Source organism: Macrotis lagotis, chromosome 7 (assembly GCF_037893015.1).
Source record: "Macrotis lagotis isolate mMagLag1 chromosome 7, bilby.v1.9.chrom.fasta, whole genome shotgun sequence".
Taxonomy (NCBI): domain Eukaryota; kingdom Metazoa; phylum Chordata; class Mammalia; order Peramelemorphia; family Peramelidae; genus Macrotis; species Macrotis lagotis.
In genome coordinates this window covers 86966156-86991576 of record NC_133664.1, presented here as the reverse complement: position 1 = coordinate 86991576, position 25421 = coordinate 86966156, and the positions used below count along the sequence as shown (strand labels likewise).

General features: G+C 33.5%; 1 protein-coding gene across 4 annotated transcripts in view; it reads left to right on the top strand.

Annotated features, from left to right (window-relative positions):
- The window catches only part of UBE3C (ubiquitin protein ligase E3C), a 122789-nt gene that overhangs the window by 10452 nt on the left and 86916 nt on the right, over positions 1–25421 (top strand). For 2 of the 4 annotated variants that reach the window (XM_074193266.1, XM_074193267.1), the window contains exons 2-10: positions 7151–7204; positions 8544–8618; positions 9179–9325; positions 10523–10638; positions 11505–11662; positions 15686–15839; positions 16418–16638; positions 17184–17338; positions 19164–19351. In XM_074193266.1, coding sequence (XP_074049367.1) covers positions 7151–7204; positions 8544–8618; positions 9179–9325; positions 10523–10638; positions 11505–11662; positions 15686–15839; positions 16418–16638; positions 17184–17338; positions 19164–19351 — 1268 coding nt within the window. The remainder of the gene's footprint in view (positions 1–7150; positions 7205–8543; positions 8619–9178; positions 9326–10522; positions 10639–11504; positions 11663–15685; positions 15840–16417; positions 16639–17183; positions 17339–19163; positions 19352–25421) is intronic. The other 2 variants (XM_074193265.1, XM_074193264.1) reach the window with 1 other exon arrangement.

Here is a 25421-nt window from a genome sequence, read left to right as displayed (position 1 = left end):
TTCCAGTACCAGGATGCTCTGTGCACTGAATTCCTGGCCAGAACTTATCCCCCAGACCTCTCTGTTTATCTTCCTATGCTGACTTGGATTGGAAGTACAACTTGTCATTTTTTTTTATCTTGATTTTCCAGTTCGGGATTTACTTTGTTAGGTTTTCTGGATCTTTTTGGAGGAATTTGTTTTGTACAGATAGCTCTGTATTATTCTGTTGTCCTGGCTCCGCCCCCCCCCCCCAAAAAAAAGCCCTTTCTGAGAGTTCTTTGAACCATCCAAGAGAAAAGGAAGCCTTCCAATTGAGGGGGACTTGGAATGAGTTTTCTTTTTTAGAATAATTTATCTTCTAATTACATTCAAAGATAGTTTTCAGCATTCATCCCTTTACAAACTTTTGAGTTTCAAATTTTTCACTATCCTCCCTTCTCTTCCCCTCTCCCCATGGCAGTAAACAATCTGATATAAGTTGTATATGAGCAATCATGTTTGACATTTTTCCATATTGGTCATACTATGAAAGAAGAATTAGAACTAAGGGAGAGAAACCTTGAGAAAGAAAAAACATAAAACGTTTTTAAAAGTGAACATAATATGCATTACTCTGCAATCAGAAACCATACTTTTTTCCTTTGGATGTAGACAGCATTTTTTTTTCTTTGGTTTTTGCAAGGCAAATGGGGTTAAGTGGCTTGCCCAAGGCCACACAGCTAGGCAATTATTAAGTTTCTGAGGCCGTGAACTCTGGTGCTCCTGACTCCAGTCCGGTGCTCTATCCACTGCGCCACCTAGCCACCCCAAGCTCATGATTTCTTACAGAACAATAGTACTCCATAACATTCATATACCATAACTTATTCAGCCATTCCCTAATTGATGGGCATCCCCTCAATTTCCAATTCTTTGCTACACAAAAAGGAGCAGCTATAAATATTTTTGTACATGTAGATCTTTCCCCCTTTTTAGTATCACTTTGGGATATAGACCAAGTAGTGGTATTGCTGGATAAAAGAGTATGTACTGTTTTATTGCCCTTTAGGCATGGTTCCAAATTTCGATCCAGAATGATTGATTCTTTGAATTGTTTTTCTTGAAGTGTTTGTTCTCTGAAGGACAAAGGACTTGGAGTGTCAGGTAAAGCTGTTCTAGGGGAGGAATAAAGAAAGGCTGGAGGGGATCATCCAGAACCCTGATCAGAAGTTGCCCATTCTTACTGAGTAAGACTAATTTAGAGACTAGTTCCATAAAACTTCTAGACCCTTTTGCTATAGACATAACTTCTTGGACAGTAGAACACCCCACTTAACAGGTATTCAGATGTTGGTCATGTAATTGATCAGACATCTTAAGTGTTCCAAAGATATTTGCCTTAATTTTTTTTCTATTTTCTAAATTATTCTGCTTCTACTCACATAAATAATCTTCAACAGTTTGTACAAGTAAAAGTTTTCCCAGGTTTCTTTGAAACCAACATTTTCATCATTGCTTGAGGCATACTAGCATTTCTCCCCATTTTGTTTTTCAATTAAACATTTTCTCATTCTCCCTTATCCCAAGTTAACTTGAAAACTCTTGGACACTTGAATAAGTCTTTGGGCATAATTTCAGTTTGCTCTCCAAGGTTGAATCAGTTCACACTTCACCAACAGTGAATTAGTATCCCAATTTTTCACATCCTTTCCAACATTTGTTACTTTCCCCTTCAATCATTTTAGCCAATCTAAAAAGTATAAAATGATATCTCAAGGTTGTTTTAAATTGAATTTCTCTAATCAGTAATGATTTTGAGCACTTTTTCACATGACTGTAAATTATTTTGATTTATTTATCTAAAAACTGCTGGGAAATTACTTGTATTCTTATAGCTTTTACAGAGTTCTCCATATATTTGAGATATGGTATCTTTATTTGAGAAACTGTAAAAAAATTTTCTCCAATTTTCTGCTTTCCTTCTGATCTTGACTACATTTCTTTTATTTATTTATTCCCCTTTTTAATTTAATGTAGTTGAAATTATCCATTTTATACTTTATTCTGTTATCTCTTCTTATGGATAAGTTGTTCACCTATCAGTAAGTATGATAAGTAATATGTTCCATGTTCAGATGTTTCTTGTAATCTGTTTTTATATCTGGGTCATGTATCCATTTTGACGTTTTCTTGGTAAATGGTATAATCTAGGTCTTTGCCCAATTTCTGTCATATTGCTTTCTAACTTTCCTAACTTTTTTTTTTTACCAAATAATAAATTCTTGTCCCAAAATAATCTCTAATAATATTCTGGAGCATTTTTTCATATGACTGTTGTTAGCTTGGATTTCTTCTGAGAACTGCCTGTTGATGTCCTTTGTCTTTTATCTTTTGGAGAATGGATCTTATTCTTAGAAATCTGAATTTGAATCAGTTGAGCAGCTGCTTTTCAAAAATGTGCCAGTAATGTGCTAAGCCCTGATGGGGGTATAAAAAGTAAAATACAGACCCTGACCTCAGGTTTCTTATAGTTGAATGACTACACAAAGTAGACTATGTACAGGATAAATAAAAAATAATTAGCAGAGAAAAGAAATGCATGCCAGATAACTTGGTGAATGGGAGGCATCAGAATACCCATCCAGAGAAGTGGAATGTAATGGCCCAGCTATTGGACTTGTGATTAGTCCCTCTACTGCCAGCCAAGTCAAGATGTGGAGACACCTAATCTTTAAAAAGCAAACAGCAAACAAATTCCCTCAAAATTACAAAATGGTTCAGTCAAATCCAATTGTTTCCATTTGGCTTTGCCTACAATAACCCTCAGAGGTTGCTGAAAAGGCCCCACTGATGGTGTCTTCTTGACAGCTCATGAGGAATTAGACATTTATATGCCACCCACTCTATGGTAGGCAGTGTGCTGAACATGTTTTACAAATATTTTCCTATTTTTTTCTTCACCACAGCCCTAGGAGGTAGGTGCTATTATCCCATTTTACTGTGGAGGAAGTTAAGCAGTCTCTTGTTGGATGAGTTGCCAGGGGCCACACAATTAATTGCTATCTGAAGTCTCTCCGAGTCCAGCTCTGTCTATTGCTATACTACATGTCTCAAATGGGGGTGGTACAAATGGAACAAGGAATGCTTTGGGTTTGAGTAGGGCTTGCTTTCATAGTATAGTTTTTGTTTTGTTTTTGTTTTTTTGCAAAGTATTGAGGTTAAATGACTTGTCCAAGATCACACAGCTAGTAAGTATCAAGTGTCTGAGGCAAGCCATTAAGTTACTTTGTGTCCTGGGAGTTATCCTCAAAGCTTGTTCTTGGAGACGCTGCCACCACCTTCTGCCAACTTAGTAGGATGTAGAGTCTAGTTCCTTTCCCCATAAAACCTTGCATTTGCCCTGACTAGCCCTGTTCTGATACTCAGTTTAAATTTTACCATTTGATCAGTCCACATCTGCATAGGTCTGTGTTGGAGGAGACCCTTGATTATGTTTGTCCTTCATTCTAAAGGAAGATCATGACACACACGAGTTGGATTGGGGAAGGGCAGGGGGGAGCTGTGCTACTAAGTCCCCAGCCTCACTTTCTCCTCCAGAGCCATTTGGGTCCAGTGGCCAAATATGAATCAGGATGACTGGAGATGGCCCTAGATGTGGGGCAATCAGAGTTAAGTGGCTTGTCCAGCCAAGGTCACACAGCTAGTGAGTGTCAAATGTCTGAAACTGCATTCAGACTCTCTGGTCCCTGACTTCAAGGCCGTTGCCTACCCACTGCCCACCTACCTGGAAGAGGCCCATATCTAAATACTGAAGGCATTCATCTGAAAAGGGTTATCTAATTGTCCTGGAGATTGGCTGACTGGTGCATAGAATCTGTCAGACTTTGGGGGCTGGTGTAGGCTTAGATCCAATAGCTCCTTTAGGAACTATTATCTCATTTGATTTTCCTTTAAAGAATAAAAAAGCAATTCAGCAGATTAAATGAATGAATGAGCAATAACTATTTGCTGGACACTGCTAAGTGCTGGGTATAATACAAACAAACTAGACAGTCTATTATGTATATATATGTACGTGTGTATATATATATATGTATATATATATATATATATATATATTTCCCCCAATTATGTGCTAAAACACTTCCAAATTCTATCATTCCTTCTATCCTTCCCCTCCCCCTTCCCTGAGATTGTAAGCAATCAGATATAGGTTAATAGATGTATAATTTATCCATCATCATTCCATGATAGTCATTTTGTACAAGAAGTGTTGAATAAACAAAATGCTTTAGTCTGTATTCAGATAATATTGCCTTTTTCTCTGGAGGTGAATTAGTATGCTTCATTATTAGTCCTTTGGGATAGTATTAGATCATTGTATTGCTATCAATAGTTGAGTATTTCACAGTTCTTCATCCTACTATATTGTACAGTGTTTTGTTGGTTCTGTTCACTTTGTATCAGTTCATGTAAATCTTTCCATGTTTTTCTGAAATTTCCTGCTTGGCATTTCTTACAGCACAATAATACTCAATCACAATCATATACCACAGTTACTGGTCCCCAGTTGATGTGTCTCTCTTTGATTTCCAAGTCTTAGCCACCATAAAAAGAGGTCCTATAAATATTTTTATACAAATAAGTTCTCCCCCACCTACTACCCCCATTTTTAATGTCTTTGGGATATAGACCATGCAGTACAATGGACTCATAATTGATCTCCCTGATTTAAGTCTGTCCTATTCAAACTTCACATAGCTTGTTTCCCTTTTTCTCTATCCCTAGAATACAAGGGTGTCTTTTTTCCCTCTAGAATCAAATGTAAATGTTGTTTGTTAAACTTTATAACTTGGTCTCATTCTACATTTCCTGCTTTATTATACAGTATTTCCTTCCGTGAATTCTGATTAGCTAAAGTGGCCTTCTTACCTTTCCTTATACAGGACACTCTACCTCCCATTCTTTGTCTTTATACTGGCTGACCATGTAGGTTTCCCCCATCCCATGTTTTTCAGAAAGTGCATTTCCCCTTTGTTGCTTTGTATGTGTTTGAAGATGATGTTTGTCCTTTGTCCTAACAAGCAAGGGAATTGGATTAGAATGAGGGAGGCTATGCTAAGTCTCTAGCCTGACTTTCTCCTCCAGAGCCATCTGGGTCCAGTGGACAGATATGAATCCAGATGACTGGAAATGGCTCTAGATGTGAGACAACCAAGGATAAGTGACTTTCCCAAGGTCATACAGCTGGCATGTGTCTGACTCCATCCATTGCGCCACCTAGCTGCCCTATCTGAACACATTGTTTCTCTTGATAGAATATACTTCTTGAGGGCAGAAACGGTTCGTTTTGTCTTCATAGTGACATATAATGAATGAATGCTTGTTGATTGATTTATTGCATTGAGCAGATTTATAAAGCAAACTTTTTGGAATTTTGGCGGCTGAAGCACACATTTCAAATTTTTTCATAATAAAAATATTTGTAATATTTACTTGACTCTAATTTGAAATTTTATAAACTGCTCATTTATTTCTACAAGTGTTTTGATTTTTGTCCATTAAGTGGACTTTGATAAGTTGTTTTGTGCTTGACATTTATGCCTAAGACTTTTTCTTAATGCTTCTCCAGTAGCTTCCTATTTTCTCCAGGGTGGATCAAATATAAAATTTTCTGTTTTTTAAAGTGCCTCATAATCTGGTCCCTCTAGCTTTCCAGTTTTATGTTATTGTACTACAATGCTATGGTACTGAACTTCTTACTACTCTTCAAAGATCATTTATCTTCCAACTTGTTCATTTTATTGGCTGCCCTGTAAGCCTGAAATTCTCTTATCTCCCCTTCCAGCTTCCCTGCTTCCTTTCCATTCTCAGCTCAAGTCCTACCTTTTACAACCAGAACTCCTTAATCTTAGTATCTTCTCTCTGAGACTGCCCCCAACTTCTTCTGTGTCTTTATTGTTTGGACAGTGTTTGCATATCTTCCCCCACCCTTAAATTGTGAATTGAGAACTGGGACTTTTTGTTTTGGTTTTCCTTCCATTGTATCCCAAACATTTTTAGCATACTGCCTATGTTAAAGTAAGCTATGCTTACTAAGTGCTTGTTGTCTTGATGTGACTAATTTTGCAACAAGCCCCCCCCCCCAATTTTTTTTAACAAGGTGGTGGTGTTAAGTGACTTGCATAGATAATTAATAAGTGTCTAAGGTCGGATTTGAACTCCTGATTTCAGGGCCTATGCTCTATCCATTGTGCTACTTAGCTGCCTTATTCCCAAATATTTTTTTTTGCAAGGCAATGGCGTTAAAGTGACTTGCTAGGGCATTAGTAAGCGTCTGAGGCTGTATTTGAACTCAGGACCTTCTGACTCCAGGGCCAGTGCTCTATTCACTGCTGCCACCTAACTGCCCCTCCAATACTTTTAACTATGTATGCTTTAAAAATTTTTTTGCTATTTTATTTATTTTTCTAACTACATGCAGCAGTAGTTTTCAACAATCATTTTTTTGCAGCATTTTGAGTTTTACATTTTTCTCCCTTCCTCCCCTTTCCCTCCCCCTGATAGAAAGCAATTTAATATAGGTTATTATAATACATAATTCTGTTGAGCATAAATTCATATAATCACTTAACTGTGCTTTCTAAATTGATTTTCCTTTAACAATTGATAATCTTTTATTTGACAAATTAAATATTATACTATTAAAATGTCAAAAATTTCTGAAGAATTGGGATGTGTATATAGTGTTACTATTTTCTGGTTCTCTATTTTTTGCCAGCTTTTTGAAACCTCTTTTGGGTTGTCTTGAGGTGTCTGAAACTCAGACTAGTTTTGTTAAAAATTACATTTTTATTAATTTAAAGAAATATTCATCAGTGACTAAAATCATCAGATATTATTCTTACAAAAAAATCACTTGAAACACTTTTAATTTACTTCTTCTTTGGACTTTAGTTTTCTATTCTATAAAAATGAGCATTTTTTATCATCTTCATCTCTGTATGCTAAAGTATAATTTGAATGCACTTAGATGGTAGGTTCTCAAAAAATGGTAGTTTTTAAAAAATAATTGAATGAATATATTTGCTAGATGAATCCTTCTAGCTCCAAAGTCACACAATTTTTATAAGGAGCTTTTTGAAAGTAAAACAAAAAATAATGCCCAACTCTTGTATTTTGGTTTTAGGAAGAAAAAGCATCTCTCTTGCATCGAACTCAGGAGGAGAGAAGGAAAAGAGAGGTAAAATACGTTTTATGAAGATTTTAAACTATTTTCCCTATCATAGTTACATATCTTATATCTTATATTGAATTTCAACCCAATTAAACAAATATCTAATAAGTACCTGCTGTTTACCACGGACTTAAAAACTTCAGATATGGTGACAAATGAAACATTTCCTGTCCTCAGGCGTTTTTACTGGGAATTGAGGACAATTTGGTTGCTTTTAATACATTTAGTACTTTCCTCCTAGAGAACTTTTGGGAAAATGATTACAAAAGTATCTTCTTAAAATATAATGGTAATAACTGATAAGGCACTTCTAGAGTTGCAGAGTGCTAGACATATGTGACCTTGTTTGGGACTCTTAACATTACAGAGAAATGGATATTTTAGCTCCTGTTATACAGCTCAGGAACCTGAAGCTGGGAGAAGTGACTTGCTCAGAAGAGGTTGTCAAAGATGAGATTCCTTACTACAATCTAGACCTCTTCTGCCTCTCAACATAGTCAAAAGGAATTGCCTCCTTTTTGTAGATAGGAATAGAGAAGAGGAAAGATTTACTTGCTTATTTCCTGGTTTCTAGAAGATAATGTATAGGCATACCTTGGAGATGTTGCTGATTTGGTTCCAAGCCATTTCAATAAAGTGAATATCACAATAAAACAAGTCATATGAATTTTTTGTTTGCAATGCATATAAAAGTTTTATTTATGCTATGCTGCAATCTGTTAGTGTACCTACCTTAATTAAAAAGTACTTTATGGATAAAAAAATGTGATGTAGAGACACAGTGCGAATACATGCTGTTGGAAAATGGCATCAATAGATCAGTAGGTAAGTTAGAAGAAGAGTTTGGGGGGAATAGATAATGAGTTCAGATGAAAGGATTTAATGTGTTTGGGAGAAAATGAGTTCATGATGGATTGCTTCAGTTCTCTTGATAAGGACTTCTATTGAGTGAGTTGGTGAAATGGGTATGGGTAACTTGAGAGGTTTGGAATAAAGGCCACAGGGAGTATGAAGTATTGTATTGAGGTTAGTTGAGATTAGACAGTACTAGCCTCTACTGAATTCAGTCAGCAATACTATTCTTGCACTGGCTTTGCTGTGGTAATCCTTGGTCAAAGCAGTTAACTTCTAGGTTCCTCATCTTTAAAATGTACAAAATGGGGTATTAATACTTCTTTTGCCTGTCTTATAAGGTTGTTGTGAGAATAAAATATGGGATCACATATATTAAGGCTCTCTGAAATTATAAAACATTTATAAAGAGAAATTATAAAATTCTTTTTATAATCATTTAACTTAAAATTCAGTTCCTACTAGTGGAATGATTGTTTCTTTAATTATTTAGGAAGAAAGGAGAAGGCTGAAAAATGCAATAATTATTCAGTCCTTTGTTCGAGGTTACAGGGACAGAAAACAGCAAGTAAGTATTTTTTTTTAATGCTGAAGAATATTTAGAAGAAAACATGTGTAACCCTTTGTTTTAGCTACTGTAGCTAGTAATATTGGCATGAAATATGTCTATCAGAGCTGTTTTTATATGGTCTTTAAGTAAGATGCATTTTTAATTTTTGTATTAAAATACTGTATGATACTATGTAATTATTATTTTTGCATTAGAGTACAAGTGAAAATAGAATAGTATAAGGTGCTTTTCCTAAGATTTTATGAGGTATGCTTTTTCCTTAATTACCTAGCAACAGTGTGAGTGCAGATAACAAAATATAAACAGGTTAAAATTACATACAAACAGAGCTGATAATAAAAGCAAGCTGTGGATGATTATGTTTTAGTAGGTATTTAAGAGCCATGTATTATATCAAGTTTTTATTGAACTTCCAGAGATAAGATAAGTAATAGCAACTTAATTGTTACTATTCCCCACAGTAATAAAAAAATAGTTTAAAATTCATTTAGAACATAAATTGAAAGTTTGTACTTTCTTTCATTGTTTCTTTGTTTCTTTTCTTTTTCTTTTTAAAGTATTCTATCCAAAGAAGTGAATTTGATCAGTGGGCTAATTTGGCACAGTCTGGTGGAACTTTTTCTGTTCCTAATGGACCCAACCTGACCCTTTTAGTTCGGCAACTTCTGTTTTTTTATAAACAGAATGAAGATTCAAAACGTTTGGTAAGTTTCTACATTAAATTTCCATATAAAAGTCTTTTTAAAAATATTTTGAAACTACTTTTTAATTTGAATTATTAATTAACTAAGATGTTGAATAAACTTTCTAATACATGCAGCAAAAATTTGGCTGTTTGGAACTCTTTAGCCTGTTACAAGGTAAATCTAAGATTGAATGTTTGGCAAAAATTGTTTTTTCAATCATATTTGCTAAAAATGTTACTATATAGTCTGGTATTATTTAATGCTTTTTACATTATTTTTAGAAACTTGCTACATACTAAGCTATATACATGCTTTTACTCATTAATGTTTATTTATAGATTTCTATGCCTGTAATAGGTGATTTATATCACTTCTAGGTTTGTTGAACTTTATAACATATACTACCATATTTCCCCATGTATAAAGAGGCTCCCATATATAAGATGCACCTTAATTTTGGTGCCCAAAATTTGAAAAAAAAATCTATTACATAAAGTTATTGAACTCAAGTTTTATTCATCATGAAATTAAGGCACCTTTCTGCTCATAGCTTTCAGGCATCTTTTGGGCAAATCTGGTGTGGGGATGCACGCTTTGTCCATTCTGTTTCATGAACCTGAAGCATCAATTTTTTTTCCTCCTTTGAAATCAGAACTTCTTTTTCATCAGCAATTATTCTTGCCTCCTGCTGAACCATCTTTGTGGATACAGGAATTCTAACTGTCCTTTGCTCCATCTCTTCAATTCCCTAACTCAGGCAATTTGGCTGCCTTGTGTCTCATGGCCTTCTTCTGCCAGGACATTTTCAATAGGGTTTCTTCTTCCTGTAGCCAGTCTCAGATTGTTTTTTTCAGTTGGAGGAGGACCAAAGTAATGTTCAGCAGCACTATTTCCATTCACTTTTGCAAACTGGAATTCAGTACTGAACAAAATTCTTTTCTGAGCCATTTCTGGGCAGAATGTGGCAAAACATAACCTAATACTGGTAGCAATTGAAAAACGATGAGCTCAAAGACAACAAATGTGATAAAGGAGGAAATGCAAGTAAAAAAAAAATCTGCATAAGATGCTCCCAGTTTTTAGAGCCCACATTTTTCAGGAGAAGTATGCATCTTATACATGGGAACATTTGGTATATACAGAAAATTACATAAAACATTATAAAAATGGTGCATAAATATTTTTTATTAATTTTAAGTATGCATTTTGTTTCAGATATGGATGTGTCAGAATTTAATTAAACACAGTTCTCAGTTCCTGAAGCAACTGGATGGTCCTGACAGACTTACCTGCTTATTTCAAATAAAGAGGCTTTTAGGCTTATGTTGCAGGTAAAGTGCATCTTATTTAACATGTTTGTAATATGATATATTTTGATCACTTTAACTTAGAGTTTGTGATCTTTTAGAACAATGGTTTTTAAAAAAAGGCTTAAGCTTTTTGAGGCTTAAAATTTTTTTTTTTAGTGCTGGACAGGGCTCAGATTGCAGAATGTGGACAGAAGCATACCTGCAATGACTGTTCTATTTCAAGGAATCCATGGAATTGCCTTATAGATGCCTGGATTTCCAAAGAAAGAAGAAATTTGTTCATTGTTTTTGAAGGAGTCTCTTCAGTGACACTTCTGCTTAAAGTCTGTATAATGGACTCTTGTTCAATTATTGTTTTAAGATAGGTCTACTTTTTGCTGTTAATATACATTTGTGAAGCATAAAAAGTAGTTAGTTTCATGTGTTTTAAATTTAATTTAACAGTGAACTGAACTGTACAATTCTTGAGATAAATATGATATTTAGCAACCGTTCAAAAATCTTTTCAGTCTGCACCTTTTTTGGATGCTAGATTTTTATAAGAACAGAAAAACAAAATGCAGGAAAACAATTGTGAAAGAGGTGTTGGTTTTTAAATCACTTTTTTTTCAATTGTAACAGTTTTTGATATTTAACAATTCTGCTGTATTTTCTTCCTTATGTTCTTTGATTCTCTTAAGTTCTATTTATGTTTTGTAAAAAGCTAGATTTTGGGGGGAGGGAAAATGGGCAAGATTCACTTCAAACATTTTCCCTTGGAAAGAATCTGAATTTTAGACTAGCAAATGAAACTATTCTGAATTTTATAAAGTGAGAGGTACCGCTTTTGTTAGATATGATGAAATTCCCACTATTTAATAAGTGTGTTAATTGCTGTTGCTTTACAGGTTACTACAGAATTGTAATGATGACAGTTTGAATGTTGCACTTCCTATGAGAATGCTTGAGGTATTTTCATCAGAGAGTACATATTTACCTGTTTTGCAAGATGCCAGCTATGTGGCATCGTTAATTGAACAAATTTTGCACTACATGATTCAGAAAGGTCAGTAATTGGTGGAATGGGAATACTGTAAGTTCTTTTGCTAAGGATAAGTGCTGATCATATTATCTAATCACATTTAAATCAGCTGTGTTTAAACACTGCTTTAAAAATGTTTTCTTATTAAAGAATTGTTGAAGATGCTTTGTTGTTGAGAGTACTATAAAAGATGTTAAATTTTGACCTTCGCTGTGTTTTTGACTTTTTTTTTTTGGAGAGAGAGAGAAAAGATTTCTTTTCTTCAGTCTTAGAAATGAGGCCATGTTTGCTATTCCAGATTCGGTTTATACTTTCAGCTTTGGCTGAAAGGACTCCAGATATTCTGTAAGTATCAAACAATGAGACTGATTCCTCTTTGTGATTTAAGGGAATTAATTTCAGATACACAGCCTGGTGTGTTAGAGAGGACACTAGATGCAAATCTTGACTCTACTGCCATTTATTAGTCACATAATTGGACAAGGCATTTAACCTCTTTAAACATTAGTTTTCTCGTCTGCAAGATGAGGATAATAGTACTCTGTAAAGTATATAATCTTTTGAAAACAACGCTTCATAGATGTGAATTTCCATATCATTTTAATTGTGTCACTGTAGGTATCTTATACACACAGGAGGTGTGTGTGTGTGTGTGTGTGTGTGTATACACACATTGATATATATGTACTTAAATATATATAATTTATATATACTTTTATATCCTATATATTGTATATATTTAAATTTACATGTTTAGAAATGTTTATGTACTCTATATAGGATGTCTGTATGTATATCATTGCTAGAGATTATACACTTTAATTTATTAGATTAATATCTTGTTAAAAACTAGACCTAGGGGTGGCTAGGTGGCGCAGCGGATAGAGCACCGGCCCTGGAGTCCAGGAGTACCTGGGTTCAAATCCGGCCTCAGACACTTAATAGTTACCTAGCCGTGTGACCTTGGGCAAGCCACTTAATCCCATTGCCTTGCAAAAACTAAAAAAAAAAACCCACAAAAAACCCCCCCAAAACTAGACCTAATCAATGAAAGCCTTATTGAAAGAATAACAAAATAATATCTCAATTAACAAGAATATGTCAGGAATAGGATATTGTGTACTGATTTATGCATGAATATTGTCTCTAGTAAAGTTTTTCCTAAAAAAAACTATTTGAATATACAAATTATTTCTTGATTTTTTCCATTAGTGCCATTAGATAAATCAACTTGAGTATCAACAAACTTGAAAGAGTTCTTCCTAATATAGAATGAATTAGGAATATACCTGAAAGGCACTGAGATGACTGGAAAATGCTTATTAGAGTTAATGATGAAAATATACTTTTACAAAAAAAATTTTGATTTTCTTAGGCAATAAGAAGAAATGATTGGGAAATGTCTATTAAAGTAAGTGATGACAAAGCTACTCTTCTCCAGCTCATTTTCTAGATGAAGTAAAGAGATGAAGTGACTAGCCCAGGGTCACATACCTAGGAAGTGAATGAGTCTGAATCTGAACTCAGGTTTTCCTGACACTGACCCAGTACCTATCTGTGTCTAATTTATCATTTTAGGACAGTTTTCATTTAAGACATATGTATTGCTTGAGATGGACAATTGTGAGAAAACCCTTATCAGTCTTTGGATCTTACTGGTTCTTGGTCAGCATAACTGAAGCCCTTAGGTAGTCTTTTTTTTTTTTTAAAGGTTTTTGCAAGGCAAATGGGGTTAAGTGGCTTGCCCAAGGCCACACGGCTAGGTAACTATTAAGTGTCTGAGACCGGATTTGAACCCAGGTACTCCTGACTCCAGGGCCGGTGCTTTCTCTACTACGCCACCTAGCCGTCCCTCCTTAGGTAGTCTTTAAGCAGGAGATACAGGGATTCCAGTTCCATAGGCACATGGGAATACAAGTAATGTGAATAGGCTTTCTCCCTGCTTCCATAAAAGGATTAAGTTCTTCCCCAGGACAGAGATGAGACTAGACTCACAAGTGAATAGAATTGGAGCTGAGCTGGAACACTTTTGAGATTCAGCAAATCAAGGGCCAGTGTGTCTCCTTTTACTGATGAGTGTAGTTGAGGAATAGATCATATGAACTGAAAAATGGGAAGTTTGTATATTTTCTGTTTAGTTAATGATATCACTCACAACAAAGCCCCTTATAAATTATAGCTTCAGTTTATGTGTTTAATATTTTAATGATGTTCATAATATCCTTTTGAGGATATAAATATTATTAAAAAGTGATTCTTTTGAAGCATAGATTTAAGAAGTGTTCTTTTCAGGTTATTTAAAAATTTATTAACTATTTTGACTTTTATATTGTGAAAAAGTGGTTTCTTTTTTCTAGTTTTAAATAGATGTAGATATAGATATATAATGGTGCATCGAAAAGTAATTTTATAGTTAAATCTTACTGTATTTTTAGATTTCTGTTTGTATATAGATATTTAATATTATGTATATATTTGTTTATATAAAACACTCAACAGCAAAACAATATTATTTAACTTAGTATCAGTATAGCCAACAGAGGACATTTTGTTCTAAAATAATTATAGATTAATGTCATGTTAAAAATCTTTAAGGAGAATGCAAGTTAAAATCTCAGCTCTGGGCAGGGGGGCTAGGTAGCACAGTGTATAAAGCACCGGCCCTGGAGTCAGGAGTACCTGGGTTCAAATCCGGTCTCAGACACTTAATAGTTACCTAGCCGTGTGGCCTTGGGCAAGCCACTTAACCCCCAGTTTCCTTGCAAAAAAAAAAAAACCTAAAAAAATCTCAGCTCTGATTATTTACTGTTTAGGTGACTTGGGCCAAATTATCTTATTTCTCTTGATCTTAGTTTTCTTATCTGTGAAAAAAAGGAGTTTAAATCAGATGTACTTCTAGAACATCTAGATTCCTATTAATTTCCCCAAGTCCTTTAGGGATTTTTATTGTATTCATATTGCCTCTTTCATGTTTTGAAATTGATGCTGCTGCTAATCATTTTAATATATATATATATATATATATATATATATATATATATATATATATGTTACTTTAGTTGAAGAGAATTGTACAAGATCATCTATATACTTATGAGACTTTCTTTTTTGGCTACATCTCATCAAATAGACTGACATACACAGAAAAAGAATTCAACAACGAAAATAGAAGAATAGTGGATATGATAGCTGACATTTTTATAGCTCTTAATTGCTAAGACCCTTTTCTTAATAATTTCAGTTACTTCTTTTTTTTTTTTTAAGGATTTTGCAAGGCAAATGGGGTTAAGTGGCTTGCCCAAGGCCACACGGCTAGGTAACTATTAAGTGTCTGAGCCTGGATTTGAACCCAGGTACTCCTGATTCCAAAGCCAGTGCTTTATCCACTGCGCCACCTAGCCGCCCCTAATTTCAGTTACTTTTATTGTACATTATGCTTTTCACCTGTGTGAAAGCATTATCAAACTTGGTGAAATTGTGATGATGGGTTTTCTAATATATATGAAAGTATCATGAGGTTACATGAGATATTTTTTCATTTTATGTCTTTTTCATTAAATTATAGCCATGCTTCTTATGTATGTTATTCAGAGATTATGTAGTTTGTATAAATGATGCTTTGTAGGATTGATGTTTCTCACTATATATGCACATACATACATACGTACATACATATATTTTTTATATAAACTGTATCTACTTAGAGTATAGTGTTGCTTTGTAAAATACATCTATTAATAGAAAATATTAAATTGACTCCTTCAATCATTGTCTCCTTCATAATATAAACATAAGTATTATTTATATATATGCTATATCATATAAATATAATTAGTATATTTGCATAGCAATTTTATCCGAACTAAAGTTAAGAAATAGGTTTTATAATTTTTTTCAAATTTAAACACATGGTTCTTGTACTGCCTTCAAAACCCATACCTAACTTAAATAGTTCTGTATAGTCTTATGGAAACAATTATTGAGAATATTTTAGTAATCCAATTTTTAAGTTTTTATTATTTGATTATGCAATTTTGTTTCTTTCAGGATATTATAGATCCCTTTATTTGTTAATTAATAATAAGCTTCCATCAAGTATTGAATATTCTGATGTATCTCGAGTTCCTATAGCAAAAATTCTACTGGAGAACATTCTGAAACCATTGCACTTTACTTATAGCTCCTGTCCAGAAGGTGCAAGGTGAGTAAGAATTGGGTATTTGCTAGAGTTTTGTCATTTTTATAGCATCTACTATAATTATATGACTTTAGGATAAGTTTATCATTCTGAACTTGTTTCATTTTAAAAAAATGAACTTGGTAATCTCTAAAATATCTTCCAGGTCTAAAATTTGGGAATTTGGGGATTCTAAGAACATTTCTTCTATGGAATGGTCATTTATCTATCATTTTGCTGTGATACTTTTTATATGACCATATGCCAGTTACTTAAACTCTTAGAAACTGAGTTTCCTAAAGTAAAAAATGAAAATAATATTTGTACTTCTAACCTCAGGAGATTGTTATAAGGGAAACCTTTACCAAATCTTAAAAATTCTATTTTCATACTTAATAGTTTCTATTAGAAACATGGGGAAAAAACTAGTATTCAGTTTAATGGTGAAAAGATAGAATGCAGTTCATGTTATAGTGAACTAATTTGAAATATTAGGTAGATTGGTTTGAATTGATTCAGGATTACTGGATTTCATAGGAAGTGTTTTGAGATGTAATTTTGTTCAGGGAATTTATAGAAAATTAAATTTTTCTGTTTTTCAGACAACAGATTTTTGCAGCCTTCACAGAGGAGTTTCTGGCAGCACCTTTCACAGATCAAATTTTCCATTTCGTCATTCCAGCATTAACAGATATACAAACCATTTTTCCATATGAACTTTTTCTGAATGCACTGTTATTAACAGAGAGTAGAAGTTCAAAAAAAAATGACAGAGCACCATGGCTTTTCTACTTCGTTTTAACTATTGGTGAAACATATTTAGGTATGAAGAAAATTGTATATATATATATATATTTTAACAAAGAGAGTAGCATTAGACAGTCTGTCCTTAAGTATTTACCCCCTGTAGGGGTTAAGGAAATAGGCTTTGGGAATATTGTAAAGGGGTTGTTACTCTTAAATAAAGGTGATGGTCCTGATTGATAAGTTGTTTTAATTTAGAATATAACCCTGATGAAAATTTTATGATCTCCTAAGAGCCTGATTTAGTAAATATTTTATTTTTTAGAGCCCTTAAGATCAAAGTACTTTCCAATATGGTGAGTGTACTGTTATATGGTTCTGAAACTTTTTTTTTTTACCCCTAATATGATATATCTTTGAACTTAATTCTCCTGGTCCTAACTTTGACATTTCTTGATATTTTTAACAGTAATAATTTTATTACTATTTCAAATATCAATAGTAAGTTTAGGACTGTTTAGTTCTGACCAGAAATTCTTGAGTATAAGAAAAAATATTTCTAATCAGCATTTTCCAGTGTTTTGTACTTTGAGTGATATTGTTCTAATTGATTGTTTTACAAAGGGACACTCTCTGAAGAAGGACTTCTTGTGTATTTAAGAGTACTCCAGACCTTTCTTTCTCAATTACCTGTTTCAACTCTTGGTGCAAACTGTCAAGATAGTACCAGTGACTCCGAAGATGAGGATGAAGAGATTGATAGCATGATGACCAAACCCGTGAGTATTATTGGGTTGCCTAGAAAAACAGAATGGTGCGTGTGTTTTTGTGTGTGTGTGTGTGTGTGTGTGTGTGTGTGTGTGTGTGTGTGTGTGTATTATGTGTGAGAGATAGAGTACTGCCACAAATAATTGTTGTTAAATAGTTTTATTTGAACTAGGTAATTGCATAGAGAAATACTTTATATATATAGTTCTGGAAAACTTATAAAGAAGTGTCTTCATTTTGTTCATGTATTTAGTGACTTAAATAATTAGGAATCATCAAATATTTACTTGAAAGACTTTACTCAAAAGAACTAATTTTTTTTGTTATTATTATATTACCATAAAAGTTAAATTGAAACTTTGTTTTCTGTTTTATCATCTGAAGTTTGAAAATACCCTATTGTTCTTAATTCAAAATTTAGGCTTTGTAACATAATGTTTCTTTGTTTGAAACATCAACTCTGAATGAGTTCATAATGTAAATTCTATTCATTTTTACATCTGCTGGTTTGCTACAGTAATGATTTACAAAAAAGATTTTTATTAAAACAAAATAAGATTAAAGTTTTAGACAAAAGCCACATCTACTTCGAGAATAGTGTTGCTTTGTAAAGTACATCTATTAATAGAAAATATTAAATTGATTCCTTCAAGCAGTTAGCATTTATAAAGTGTCTCCTTCATGCTTAGGTGTGGGGGACACAAAGATAAAATTGAAATAGCCCTTTTCATCAAAAGAACTTATTCTCTAGAAGGGGAGATAACATGAATGTATTCAGAAACATATAAAATATTTGCAAAACAAATTTAAGTAAGTTTGAGTGGAAAAGCACTAATGACTGGGGAGATAAGTAAAAACTCCATATTAAAAAGTGGCAGTTGGATTGATTACAGAAGGAAACTAGGAATTTTAAGAGGTGAAGATGAGAAAAGTGTTTTTTTCAGATATGGAAGACAACCAGCAAAACAAGTTGAGGCCAAGTTGTTAAGGCTTTAAATGTCAAATAGAAAAGTTTAGAGGGGCAGCTAGGTGGCACAGTGGATAGAGCACCGGCCCTGGAGTCAGAAGTACCAGAGTTCAAATCTGGTCTTAGACACTTTAATAATTACTTAGCTGTGAGGCCTTGGGCAAGCCACTTAACCCCATTGCCTTGCAAAAAACGAGAGCTTAGGGGGAAAATAACATTGTCAGACATGGCTTTTGGAAAACACTATGGCAACCATGTCGAAAGTTAATTGGAGACAGTTAAGACTAGAAGCAAAGAGACCAAATAGAACACTTTGAAATAAGCCAGGTAAGATGTGGCCTATGGGTCCTGAACAGTGGAGTGGCTATGTGAGTAGAGATAAAAGGATACATATTAGTAGAGAGAAAGGAATGTATTTGAGAAATACTTTAAGGTAGAAATAACAAGAGTTGCCAACTAATTCAGAGTGAGTTTGAGTTAGGAATCAAAGATGACTGTTGAGTTGTGAATCTGGGTGATTTGAAGAATGGTGTTACCTGGGACAGAAATAGGGAAGTTTAAAAAAAAGTTGTATTTGGGGTGGCTAGGTGGCCCAATGGATAAGCACTGGCCCTGGAGTCAGGAGTACCTGGGTTCAAATCCAGTCTCAGACACTTAATAGTCACCTAGCTGTGTGGCCTTGGGCAAGCCACTTAATCCCATTTGCCTTGCAAAAAACCTAAAAAGCAAAGCAAAAAAAAAAAGTTGTATTTGTGGGGAGATGTATCCCCATTTACAAAAAAGGAAATTATAATATCATTAGAAATATTTCATTGATAGTAAGATTAAAGAATAACAATATGCTGCATTTTTTTCTGGCTCATTTTTAGGGAGATGGTAGAATATCAGTACAGTATATAACAGAAGAATGTCTAAAAAAGTTGGATACAAAACAACAGACAAACACCCTACTAAATATGGTGTGGAGGGATTCAGCTAGTGAAGATGTATTCACAATGATGGCATCTATTTGCCACACACTAATGGTGCAACACCGAATGATGGTGCCAAGAGTCAGGTAAGTGTAATCCAGTGCTATCATTAAGTGAGCAGATACAGTTCTGGTAATACTAACATGAAACTTGATGATAACTTGTGAACTTATGTGTACATTAGATTTAATTGTTTGAATAGTTTATGTGTAACTAAAATATTTGTTTCAAAAGCAAATGAGTATTGTTTATATGAATGCTTCCTCTGAACTTTGAGGTTGAAAATAGATTCAGTGATCTTCTAACAGGTTTCTTCGTTAATTTCTGGGCATTCATGAGAATTGAGAAAATGGTTTAGTATTGCTTTATGGAAAATATTGACTTAATTCCATTTAAAAATACAGGAATTTATTGATGCTTATTCCTTTACTGTAGGAATTGACTATTTAGAGGTCTCTTTTATTTTGGCTTTTTTAGTAGCCAGTTTGACTACACTTTTAAATTTAAACATCATTAGAAGGTGAGCAGGGACTGTTTCTTTTCTTTTCTTAAATTTAGACCCAGTTTCTTGTTTGTAGACACTTTAATAAATTTTCACTTTACCTTGAAATGAATTTCCTCTTAAATACTTCCTGAATTCTTTCCCATTGTTTTTTCAAAATTCTTTATAACCTGAAATTTAAAAATTCAGTAACCTATTTCATTCATTGCTTTATTTACTTGCTATAATTAATTTTTTTCATATTTATTGTAGTTGTCAAAGATTCTGTATAGCTTACACTTTGAATCTGTCTTTGTCATGTTTAATATTTGAGAATTTCAAAATAAGCCCAAGACTGAGCTGTCTTCTTAATTGATGCCTGAGTTATTGTGACTTGTGACTGGAAAGTCATGATGTATATAATATTTTTCCTGTCCAATATCAGTTGCTGAAAAAAAAAATGAGTAATTCCTTACTTTAAGTATAGGGAGGAAATTTACTACTCAGAAATGAGGTGCACGTGTGTGGCTGAAATGGTGTATAGTTTGTAGACCAGAAATTAATAAAAATCTTCATCAATTAAATATTTTATGATTCTATCAAATGAATTAAATTGCCCATTGCAGTTAATAATTAAGGTACAGCATATCCATAATCAGTCCTTTACTATTTATATAAAATTATCGCACTGTATTATAGAATTTGAGATGTTTCTATTGCTTCAAAAAACATGTATTGAAATAAAATGAATGTATGAAAACATCATCAGTTGAAACTGCCTTGTAAACAGTAATACAGCAAACTAATTAGGTGCTATCTTAGCTTACTGGTGTTTATTGTTATTGGAGGAAGTAAGATGTCAGTGAAACTGTGATCCCTTGATTAGGTAATTAGCTCTTTGTAGACTAATTGTATTAGAGCAGGATGTGAGATTTGAGGAGCCTAGCAGCTGAACTGGGACACTTACCTTTATTGTTGGAGAGTCCATTGCTTTTGTATGGTAATTACTGGATTTAAATGCATCACTGCTCTGACTTGAGGTTTACTATTGAACTGTTTCCAGAATGCACATGAGTAAAGAAACCATATATATATATATATATATAGCCTTTATTTTATGAGTACAACACCTATTTCCTCTGAGAAACTACTCTTGGAATTTTATTTATGGTTCAGATATATTAGGTTTTGAGTGTTTGAATGTCTTTCACGGTAAAATGCAGAAACTCACTTTAGCTGGCGTGTTAGATTTTCAATAGAACTTCAATTAAAACATACAAAAAATAATGGGAAAACAGACATAAACCACAAATATTTGCTTTTCTAGAATACTTGGTGATTCTGCAGGTGCTATTTGTTCATGATTTTGATCTCCTTTTCTCTTAGATCATGAAGTATCCTGGGAATTAACCACATCATACTTTTTTCCTAAATCTGTTGCTGTGAAGTTGATAAATTGATTTTGTTTCTTTATTAGGTCTATAAATCTCATAAAAAACTGATAAATTTAACCCTTTTCAAAGCTTGAGATTAATAAAGATTCTAATACCATCCACTTTTATTTAGATTATATTTTAAAGTAAAGTATAAGCTACAAACTATCCTGAGAAAGCAAAATCAAGTATAGCATCATTTAATAAAGTTTTATTTGAAATAGTTTAGTTTGCTGAGTTTTTAAATCTACCAATAACTTAAATTTTGAATATTTTAATTACTGCTGTTCAAGCAATTTAATTATCTTTTGTATCTTATTTTGTTTTTTAATTCAAATTAATTTTTTTTAAAATTTGACAATTTTTTCTCCAATCTTACTCCCCCACCCCCACAGAAGATAGTCTGATAGTTTTTACATTGTATCATTTATATTCTTTCTATATTTTATATTCTTTCAGTTCTATTAACTGATTTCATTGACTTTTTTCCACCAGTGTGGGTTATGCCACATGCCTATACCAACTCTTATAAATGACTCCATAGATTCTGGGTGTCTTCTTAAGGACTCAACAATGTGATCTGTTGTTCCTTCCTTTTCTTACATGGACAACCCCCTTTGTTTCTTGATCGTACATCTCATTTAGATGTTACCTGCTCTACTACTATTTAGAAATATAATGCAACTTTGTGCTTTATCTAAGGTTACAAGTGTTGTCTTAATCAACAACTCTGTTGACCTTTTTTCATTTCTTCTGCATCCTTCTTGACCTTCTCTACAGCTTTTGACATGGTTGATCCATCCCTATTTGACTACTCCTAGGTTTTTTGTAACATTGTTCTCTCCTAATTCTCCAGTCTGACTTTTTCTGTCTCCTCTTAGATTTTTATCCAAGGAACAGTCACTAATCATAGATAGCTCTGTCCTCCTGTACATCTTCTCTCTATATACCCTTTCACTTGGTGATTTCATCAGCTCCATGAATTCAATTATTATTTCCATGAATATGATCCTAATATCTCTTTGTCTTATTCTATACTCTGCTCACCCCTAGTTTCTTATCTTTGTCTGTTGAACATCTTGAACTGGATGTTCTTTAAGCTCAGTATGTCCAAGAGTGAATTTATCTTTCCTCTTAAATCCTTTCCTTTTCCTAATTTCTGTTATTGTTGACGGCATCACTATCTGCCCAGTCATGAAAGATTTAAACCTATGTCTTTAACTCCTCATTCTCTCTGAAATTGCACTAAGACTTTTGAGAAACTGTCCATAATGTTTTGGCTTTTGAAGCCTTTCATAACCTGGCCTCTTCCTTCTTTTTGTAAGCCTAAAATCAAGAAGACTACCAAAGTAGCAAAGTATTCATGTTAGGCAGAAGGGGGGATAGGGTCTAAATACATTTCAGCAGGGAAGGAAGTCTCATGGCAAAGCTGTTAATATTGTTTTACGTAATAAATAGTCCATTGGGAAGGCAGTAGAAACGCGGGAATGGTGATATTTGTTCAGAATAGTCAGATGCAGTATAGGGGAGAGACTGCTCCAACCATGGCATCCAGGTGAGGTAACCTCTCTTATTATGCCTTTCCTGTAGAAGAAACTACATTTCCCAACTCACTGGGATTTTCATGACCAGGGAGCATCAATTACTGTATCCTCCATGAAATTAAAAGCCACAGTTAAAAAAAAAAAAGCAAAACAGCAACTCATAGATGGCTTTTTATTTGAAGGAGGAGCTTGAGATTGTTGAATGTACTATGCATTTTCCCATCTACAATGTCTAGGATATTTAAGTACTGACCATAGCTCTGTGGACTTATCTTTCCAACTAGAATGTACTATGCATTTTCCCATCTACAATGTCTAGGATATTTAAGTACTGACCATAGCTCTGTGGACTTATCTTTCCAACTAGGTGACATATTCTGATTAGGCCACAATATTTTGAATGATAATAGATTTAAATTAGGAGGCTTTCAGGACTATTGTCAGAATGAATATAATAAAGTTATGTGCATGGGCTATCTAGTTAATTTTATAAGTTGATAGCTTCTGTTATGGAATACACACATTGTAGTTTTCTAAGTTAACTTTTAAAGTACATCCAAGAGCTTGGTGGACTTTGAATGTAATATGTTATAAGATAACATCTAATATACTATGTGTATAGATAACATATATGTAATAAAACCATATTTTGAAAACTTTTTGGACCATTGGTAGTCTAAGATTTGTAGACAAAAGTACAGTGCATTTGTAAAAGGCAAATAATTTTTTTCGTTCATATTCTTTGTGCTTTTATTTAAAAAAACCATTTTCAGTGAAATAATGAATAAATACTAAATTTAACATTCATTCTAGTAATGAATTTACTGGTGTAGCCAATAGTATGTTAGAAGTAAGATGATGGATTAAATTTTCAGTCTAATAATTTTATTTCTTAATTGGAGAGGAATGAAATTGTGCCTGAAATGAGTTACATTTATTTAAGAAAATATATCAATATAATTTTAGTTTTTTTCCTTGGACAAATGCAAATTTTCTGAGAAACTTTTAGAAAATGAAAGTTCAGAAATTAAATGGTGGTATTACACTAAGAAAAGGAGAATTTAGAGTATTTCTGAAAGAAACATAAAGAAGTATTACTTAAAGAATCTCATTTTAGAGATTTTTATTTGCTCTTTTAAAGACAGAATTTTCACTTTATCAGCAAGATATAACCAAGAAACTTGGAATTTTTTTAACTTCAGTTATGTCTGAGGTGAGCTGTTGAATTTTTGAATCCTTTCTGAAGTACCTTATTCAGTGGAAAATATAAAAGTATCTTTCATTTGCATTTGTATACTAGAGTTGTTGAATTGATTATTAAACAACTATCTCTTACCTGGGACAACTTGCTATTCAAAGAGGTGTTGAAATATACTTGTCTATTTTGGTGACCTTTACTATTCTACTTGAGCTTGTCTCTTCTGTTGTGTTCTCTTCATTAACTTAAATGGTCTCTGGGGGTGGGAATTGGGCTCAATTTATGACCTGGGCTGAAAATATGGCCTTTAACTAATTAGCTTACTGTGGTGTCATTGATGAATAAGTTTTAATCTATCCCTTTGCTAGGAAGGAATTTGACATGTTTTTCTACTAGGATAGACTCCCTTAAGGGATCTTAGAATCTCAACCAGGATAAAAAGGTTTCTTATGTTGGTGTTCTATGTAAGCAATTGATGCCACCAGATACTCAAAAATAATTCATAGATTTTTGCTAGATATAGTTAACTGTGCATAATTAATTTCAGTAGTCATGATGCTAGTTAGAAGTCCACATTTCTAACTAAAAGCTCAGATTTTTAGAAAACAACCTACATATAACATTTTATATATTTAAGTATCTTTTACTTAAAGAAGCACTTCATTTGTCTTGAGAGATTTTTCCTTAAATTCAGGGACCAATTCTGTATGTATTTGAAGATATAAGAATACTTAAAAGGAACATTTTTTTTTTTAGGGTTTTGTAAGGCAAATGGGGTTAAGTGGCTTGCCCAAGGCCACACAGCTAGGTAATTATTAAGTGTCTGAGGCTGGATTTGAACTCAGGGACTCCTGACTTCAGGGCCGGTGCTCTATCCATTGTGCCACCTAGCTGCCCCAGGAACATATTATTTTTGAAAAGATATTCTTTGGGTTCTGGTCCTTATTCAGACACTTAGCTGTATAATCCTGAGCAAGTCATTTAATCTTTTTGTTCCTCAGATTCCTGACATAGGAAGTTGGACTTGCTTGCCTTTAAAGACACAGTAGGAACTGAATTGATTTCAAATCCTTGAGCTGTACTTGAAATTTAATTTGGGCAAATCATTTCTCCTTTCGAAATCTCAGTTTCCATCTGTAAATCTTGCATGAGAAATAGTGGGATCAAAAAGAAGTACTTGGCATTGAGGTGATGAAATGAGTGGAACCCTGGATCTGGATCCAAGGATATTTGGATAGAATGAAACTTAAAGGAAGAGAGGTTGCTTAAGGATGAAAACAGGGCCTGGGTTGGGATATGACTGGGGCAAGGTGAGGGGGGGGGGAAGAGTGAGGAAGGGGGAGAGTAATAATTAGATTCCCTTTCTGAGATAAGTATATGAGAGAGGCTTGAGAGAAATTATAGTGAGAGTCACCATGGAGTCATGGAGAGAATGCTGGAATTTTATCATTAAATGTACATCAAAGCTTTTTCTATCCTTCCTTTTAGTTCACCTTTAGG